Source organism: Rhamphochromis longiceps, linkage group LG10 (genome assembly GCF_057381845.1).
Source record: "Rhamphochromis longiceps isolate RC_006_pf linkage group LG10, R_longiceps_female_GT1.1, whole genome shotgun sequence".
NCBI lineage: Eukaryota > Metazoa > Chordata > Actinopteri > Cichliformes > Cichlidae > Rhamphochromis > Rhamphochromis longiceps.
Window position 1 is genome coordinate 13,157,768 of NC_140566.1, and position 7,543 is coordinate 13,165,310.

The 7,543-nt window shown below is 40.9% G+C and overlaps 1 protein-coding gene across 1 annotated transcript; it reads left to right on the plus strand.

Moving 5' to 3' along the window:
* The first annotated feature begins 5,080 nt into the window (after positions 1 to 5,080).
* On the plus strand, positions 5,081 to 7,012 carry LOC146660396 (general transcription factor II-I repeat domain-containing protein 2A-like). Its single transcript, XM_085421636.1, has 3 exons — positions 5,081 to 5,819; positions 6,841 to 6,869; positions 7,001 to 7,012. Exons 1-3 carry the CDS (start codon positions 5,081 to 5,083, stop codon positions 7,010 to 7,012), a joined length of 780 nt encoding a protein of 259 aa, XP_085277762.1.
* The last annotated feature ends 531 nt before the right edge of the window (positions 7,013 to 7,543 follow it).

Consider the following 7,543-nt stretch of genomic DNA (forward strand, 5'->3'; position numbering starts at 1 on the left):
TCCTATGTTGACAGATCACATGGTTCTAAACCAGGAACACATCTGATTTAATCAGATTACAAACATCATCCATTACAAACTTCAACAACTTACTGTTTTTAATCCGCACAATGATTTCGGTTTGTGCTGATATCTTTGGAAAAAGGTTTCTTGACTGACAAGTTGAGATCTAACATTAAAAACTGACATCTGGTAACACGATGTACCAAATGAAAATGGGCCTCTGTAGATGTCATGGTTCTCTTGCCCTCTTTTGCTGGCCTGCTTCTTTCTCCCTCTCCTCTTTCGGTGTATGCCTGTGTTGTTGTCCGTGTGCTTGTCTTTTTTAGGGGATGCTCCTCCACCTTCCTGTCCCTCAGTCACTTGTGAACAATCAGCTGATTACTCGCCTGTTCCTCATGAGGAACAGGTCTTCATGCTGGCTTCTAAACAACCAGATCTTTGCATTACCAAGGTAACGTATCATGCCACAGTCATGTCACATTTTCCATCAGTTCTTGCTTTTGCTCACTCTCTGTTTCTGTGCAGACCTGTGCAAATCCGCCACCATCTCCTCATTGAATGACTGGCGACCTGTAGCCCTGACCCCCATCGTGAGCAAATGCTTCGAGAAGTTGATCAGGGACTTCGTTTGCTCTGCACTGCCCGACTCACATTGGACCCTTTGCGGATGACACTACAGTGGTGAGTCTTATCACCAAAAGTGATGAGACGGCCTACAGGGAGGAGGTCAGCACCCTGACCCACTGGTGTCAAGACAACCATCTCACCCTCAACGTTGCAAAGCCAAAGGAGTTGATAGTGGACTTCCGGAGGTGCAAAGAAGTACACACCCCCATCACCATCAACGGCGCTGCTGTGGAGAGAGTGAGCAGCTTCCGGTTCCTTGGTGTACATCTGGCTGAGGATCTTACGTGGTCAGGACACATAAACAAAACAGTGAAGAAGGCGCAGCAGCGCCTCTTCTTTCTCAGGAGACTGAAAAGATTCGGCATGAGCCCCCGCATCCTCAGGATCTTCTATCGCTGTGCCATTGAGAGCATCCTCACTAGATGTATGGCAACAGCACCGCTTACAACCGCAAAGCTCTCCAGAGAGTAGTGCGGTGTTCTGAACGGATAATTGGAGGTGAGCTTCCCTCCCTCCAGGACATCTACAGGAAGCGGTGCCTGAGGAAAGCGGGGAGGATCATCAAGGACTCCAGTCACCCCAGCCATAAACTGTTCAGACTACTTCCACTAGGAAGGAGGTTCTGCAGTATCCGGTCCCGAACCAGCAGACTGAGAGACAGCTTTTTCCATCAGGCCATCAGACTGCTGAACACTTCATAGACACCTCAGCTTCACTACTGGAACTTCAACATTATGCACTCCATACTGTATATAAATGCCACTTGTTTTGCACATGTCTAACTACCAACCTCTGTATATTTTATATATTTTATTGTTTACTCTATTTCATTTGTAAAATATGTACACACACACACACACACACACATATATATATACAGACACGTAGAAAAACACATTTAGTATAAACATTTAGTAATGCATACACTCTTATATTGTACATATATTTATTCATATAACTCTCAGATTTAGCCATTCTTATATTTTGCTTGTTCTTATGGTATTGTATTTTTGCACACCTCAGTTCCTTGTGAAGCTCGCACACAAGAATTTCACTCGCATGTATTGTACCAGTGTACCTCCACATGTGATGTGACAATAAAAGTGATTTGATTTGATTTAAAAGGAGATGGGGGTCAGGGTGTCAGCACCCCTGGCCACTTTACCAGTGTTTTTCCAATGTGGGGGGTTTACTGTAGAAATTGGATGCCAGAGACTATAACTGTAACTGCTGTGTGAAACTCTTCAGATCAGCCTTTAGAGTAGGACTGCACAGGATGCAGTGTGCTGATCTCCAGATGCATCTGTAAGGAAGATGGGTAATAAAAGGATTGTGTGAAATTTGGAAACATCTCTGCGTGATCTCTACCAAGACAAAAAGAATCAGAGAGACCGACGTTGTCTCAACAACACTTAGTAGATATTCCACTAAATCTCATTTGTGATTTATGATAAATGTTACCATTAATTATTTATATTTCTTTACGCTTCTGAATAATTTAGTAAAACATCAAAAAGATTTTTACTAAGATAAGACATTTCTAATTCTCTACAAACTTTTGAGCTGTAGTCCAGATTGCAATAATAGTGTATGGTTATTGTTTATAGCAGATGAAACAGAAGTATCAGGACAGGGTGTGAATAAAAGTTATGAGTTGTGTTGCTGCAGAGAAAGTTGTTCACTCTGGTGAGGTCTAATGAGTCTAATGGGAGGCTGAGCCTTCAGCTTTCCTGTCCCTGTCCTGTTTAACCAGAAACGCTCTCGTCTTTTAACATTGAACTCATAACTTTCCATTTTGATAAATCTTATAGCTACAGCTGGATCAGCTGACCCTGTCCCATCCTTTAGTTATGCTGTTATAGGCCACAACTGCTGATTCACTTCCCATCATGCACTGAGCACTTCTGTCTTTTACTCTCAGTGTGTTAATATATCACTACTGCATGTCAGTAACGTTGGTCCTCTTCCTCCCATCATGTGTTTTGTCCTGTCCTCGTATGCTCTTGATTTGTTTCTTATTTTGCCTTTTCTGTCATCTCCAACCAGTTGCTCGTCCTTGAGCCTCATTCTGCCAAAGGTTTCTTAAAAGGGTTTTTTTTCCATCCCACCATCCCCAAGTGCTTGCTCATAGGGTAGCTCCAACTGTCAGAAAAAAGGGCTTTCACATTGCACGGGTTTCTAAAACTCTGTGCCTCTGTTTCCTGTCACACTGACTGTGAGCCTTTACTGTATTTCCAATGTAATTTAGAGAGAGAAACATATGTCAATACTAAGCTGTTAAGAGGCTACTTACAATAATCTGTCTCCTTGAACTGAAACCTGTATACAGTCTGTGATCAGCTGATCTTGGCCTGAGGTTTACTGCTTTCAGTGGATTTACACATCTGAATCCAACAAGATGTACACAGATGTTTCATGATTTCCATCCCATACACTGTCTGTTTAAGCCACAGATGTTAAACTCATTTTTACATCGAGGGCTACATACATGCCACCAGTGAAAATCTCCCGTGTAAAGTAGTTTAACTGCACATTTCATTTCTGAGCTATCTCAATATTGGAAAAAGAAGTGCAATTTCAACAGTATGTCTCAGTTTTCTCTACATGATAAAAAAAGATGCTGTGGTTACTAATGAAAGAAATCTCTCTTGTCCTTTTGTGCAATACAAAAAAGTAATTTCAATATCCAGGCTGTATACTGCACTACCATTTTCCTCCCCTGGTGCCTGAAATCAGCTGGTTGTAGCTAAAATGCAAGTGGAACCGATAAGCAGGTGTCTTTATTAAATGTTTTTGTTACTACAAAGTCAAAATGTTATGATGGTTTCAGTATTTTAATGATTGCAAGCCCTGCATGTTTTCTGGAAGAAGAAATGACGATATCACTAATTAGATTATATGACATCCGAATCAGATTTTAGAGGAAGAGTTCGCACCAAAACTAAATGTTTTCACTTTCCTATGTCCTATAATGTTATGGCTTCATTCTAAGACATCTGCTAAGGAAATGCCGGCCTTCTCTCCAATAAAACTGAAAAAAAGAAAAGATTAAAATGCTAGTTTCTTCATGGCTCTTAAAGCAGCAAAAATCAAAACATTGAAAAACATCTGTTAAAACTGAGCAGCAATATCTCTTTGCAGAAATGATAAACTGGGGACTTAACACTTAAGGGCGGTTGATTGGGTGGGGTGCTCCAGATAACTGTTTTTGTCATGTAATTGGATTGCACTTTGTCAGGCCTCTACCCTAAGACCTGACCAACACCTGAAGGCTAAGCTTCCGCTGATCTAGCTTTTAGGGTCACTGAGGCATGCAAACCCCCTGCAATGGATCGAGCATTGAAAGAAAGTCAGACACAGGTTAAAGTACAGTGGCACTTAGAGTTCAAACGGACTGCAACCAGCGGTAAGAAAAACGCTGCAAAAGCACATAAAACACAACGCAAATAGGAAAAAGGAAGAACAAGAGGAAGGGAAGCGTTTCTGGGGAGACAATAACCTGACGGACCAGTTGCAGAAACCCAAAACATGGTAGGCGTGTTTTATCATCATTCATATGATGACGGATTTTTAGGCTAATAGTTAGGCTAACACACTTACCTCTCATCTTTTCTTTCCTCTGTTTCTTTCCAAAACTGATAGATCCTCCACTTCTTTTAAGTGTCTACCAGCGCAATTCTTAGCATATTTTGGTTCCTGCAACTGGTCCGTCGGATTATTGTCTCCCCAGAAACACTTCCCTTGTGTTTTTGGAAATTTTTTTTCCTATTTCTGCTTTGTTTCTCCTATTTCTGTTGTCGTTTTTCCTATTTCCGTTGTGTTTTGTGTGCTTTTGTAGGGCTTTTCTTATTCCTGGTGTTTTCTTAAGTTGCAGTCCGTTTGGCCTCTCAGGGCCACCGCAGTACAGTTCCAAAAAAAGTTGTTTTTTATTTAACCCAACAACACAGTTGGTTAAATTATACAAAAAAATCTAAATCTTGGGCCCATAAAAGAGGTCAAAATAACAGAACTCTACTCAAAGTTAACAGCAACCAATACTGATACCTCAAACAAACTGACCTCACTAAACGAGACAAAGGGGGATAACTTAAAAATCACAAAAAGGGGTAAAACACACAAAAACCTAACTGAGACCAAAACCAGTTATTTATTATCCTGTAAATTAAACCTTATATTTAAAGAAAGACAAATGTGAATGCAGTGTTGTGTGTAAGCCTCTACACTAATGTTACCACTGTGTGGCTGTAACTGCAGCCATCACACCGCCTGACCACGTTAAGGTGGTAATCTCTCAGGGGGGAAACAGAAAAACTAGACAACAAAAAGAAAAGAAATGTGTTTTGTGAATTTGCTTCAAAAGTCACTGGATTGAGAGCTGATGGCGTTTCACTGCATCCTCCACCAAGAAGCACTGTGCGCACAAACATTCCCCCCCGAATGAGTCGAAGCGATGAACCTCGTTATCAAGATAGTGAACAAAATAATTGCGAACGGGTTAAGCCACCCACCGTTTTGTTCATTGTTAGAAGAAGTTGACAACGCATATTCAGCTCTCCTGCTGCACAACAAAGTCCGGTGGCTGTCCAGGGGAGAGGTGCTGAAACGCTTCGCTACCTGTCTGGAGCATGTGAAAACGTTCTTGGAAAGCAAAGGCCTCCGCTATCCTGAACTGGAAGACCTTGATTGGTTGGGTAAATTTTACTTCATGGTGGATATGACAAGTCACTTGAACACGCTGAATACAAATCTACAAGGAAAGGGAAGCACGGCCCTGCAGATGCTGGAGAATGTTTTGGCATTTGAGCGCAAGATGACAGTGTTCGCAAGAGATGCACAAAAACGTACCTTCTCTCACTTCCCCTCCCTAAGAGAGTTCAAAGAAGCGAACAATGAAATAAATTATGAATATTTCCACCGTGCCATCATTGCAATGCAAGCTGCATTTGGAGAAAGATTCAGTGATTTCAGAAAGGAGAAACATACTCTCTCTTTCCCTGTCACACCGCTGGACATCGACCCATCTCTCCTGAACACAGTTGCATTCACCGGAGTATGTAAGTCTGATCTAGAAATTGAACTGGCCGACATAGCGGATAAAGATTTGTGGGTAAATAAGTTCAAAACACTGACGGCGGATCTTGAAGAAGTCGCCCGTCAGAAGGCTACGCTCGCTAAAGAGCACAAACGGAGTGATATGGAAAAACTCCCCCACCCGACAAACTTGTTTTTGAAACATGGGGTGCCATTCCTGACACATATATTAACATGAAAAAGTATGCATTTGGAGTCTTGTCCATCTTTGGCTCAACATACTTATGTGAGCAAGTTTTCTCAAGCATGAATTTTATAAAGTCCAAACACCGCTCCCGCCTCAAAGATGAGAGCCTATACAGTCCTGTATGAAGATCAAAGTCACATCTTACAGCCCCGACATAGGGAAGATCTCCAGCGAACTTCAGACACAGAAGTCACATTAAAATGGTAAGGACAATAGTATTTTACAAGCTATTATTTTTCAGCAAAAAAATATTTTAGATTTCGAGCTGATGTAGATTTTTTGTATGTTCAGGTGCTTCAGTTGATTGCTGGCTGAGCAAAAAACCCAAAGAGGACGAGAGAACACTGACATGGACTTGTCAAAGACTCTCCCAATTTTCTTTTTATTTTAAAAGCTGTTAAGTTGCAGCTAAATGTTTTATTTATATTAAAGTGGACTAGTTTTATTTTACTTTTACAAAAATATACGCCTACAGTTAACAGGCCTACAGTTAACAGTTTAATTTATTTAAAGGCAGGCCTACAAATGCACATTGCACTTCTGTTTGTTTTATTCAGTGGTTGTAACAGCTAAAATAAAAAAAAGGATGAAAAGTTAAATTATTACGTTATTTTTTTGCTGCTCCCTACGATTTTTTTTTTGGCAGAAGAGGGGCAAAATGGCTCTTTTGATGATAAAGGTTGCAGACCCCTGATCTACACTGTATGTAAATAAAAGTGCCTGTGTGACATCTGGGACACAGCTTTGACTAAGAACTCTCTTTTTGTTCTTAACTTATGGCTTTAAAAAAAATATCGAGATATATATCGTATATTGCCATCCAGCTAAAAAATATAGAGATATGAATTTTGGGTCATATCGCCCAGCCCTATGTCTTAATATTTCCAGACTGAGCTGTGGTAAGATCTTTTGTTTTCTTTCTTGTGTTTCAGTGACAGCCTTAGCCATCACAGCCGGGCAGGTAACAAACCTATTTGCTTATTTATTTATTTTTATCTCTAAAACTCATAGGTAAAGTCATACGTGTCAAGACATGTATTCATTGTGAAGCATCCTGATGATCAGTAACCAAGTGCTTCTTCCTGGTCTCAGGTACAGCAGTGATCTCTGCTGCTATTGTCCTGGGGGCTGTTGGTTTCACCTTAGTTGGAATAGCAGCTGCAGCTACTGTGGACAATGGAGGAGTGGCAGCAGTAGTGATGTGCGATACCACTGATTTCCTTCCCGATCCGATACCAAGTAAAATTCAGAGTCGTATCGACGATACTGATCTGATAACAATACTTTGTACAAAAACTTATTTTATTTATTGTATCTTTTATTGTATCTCAAATTATAGCGTCATAATGATTACAGGACGTGAGATTACTTGTTCTTATCACTTAATAATGCAGAGTTCATCATATAGAAATAAAAAAACTGAAGTTGTGCACTATTCGAACACCTTGCCTGCCTGCAGCACTAAAGGACTCCGTGAGAGACGTTTGTCTCGCCCTAGCAGCACCTGTCCCTGTCCCTCTCATCCTCTTCAGTTCGCCTCAACATACGCTAGTCATATTCTGTGATATGATTTACTCTGAGGTGTTTGACAAGGTTAGTGGTTTTGCCACAACACTTCACTTTCTTGCCACATGT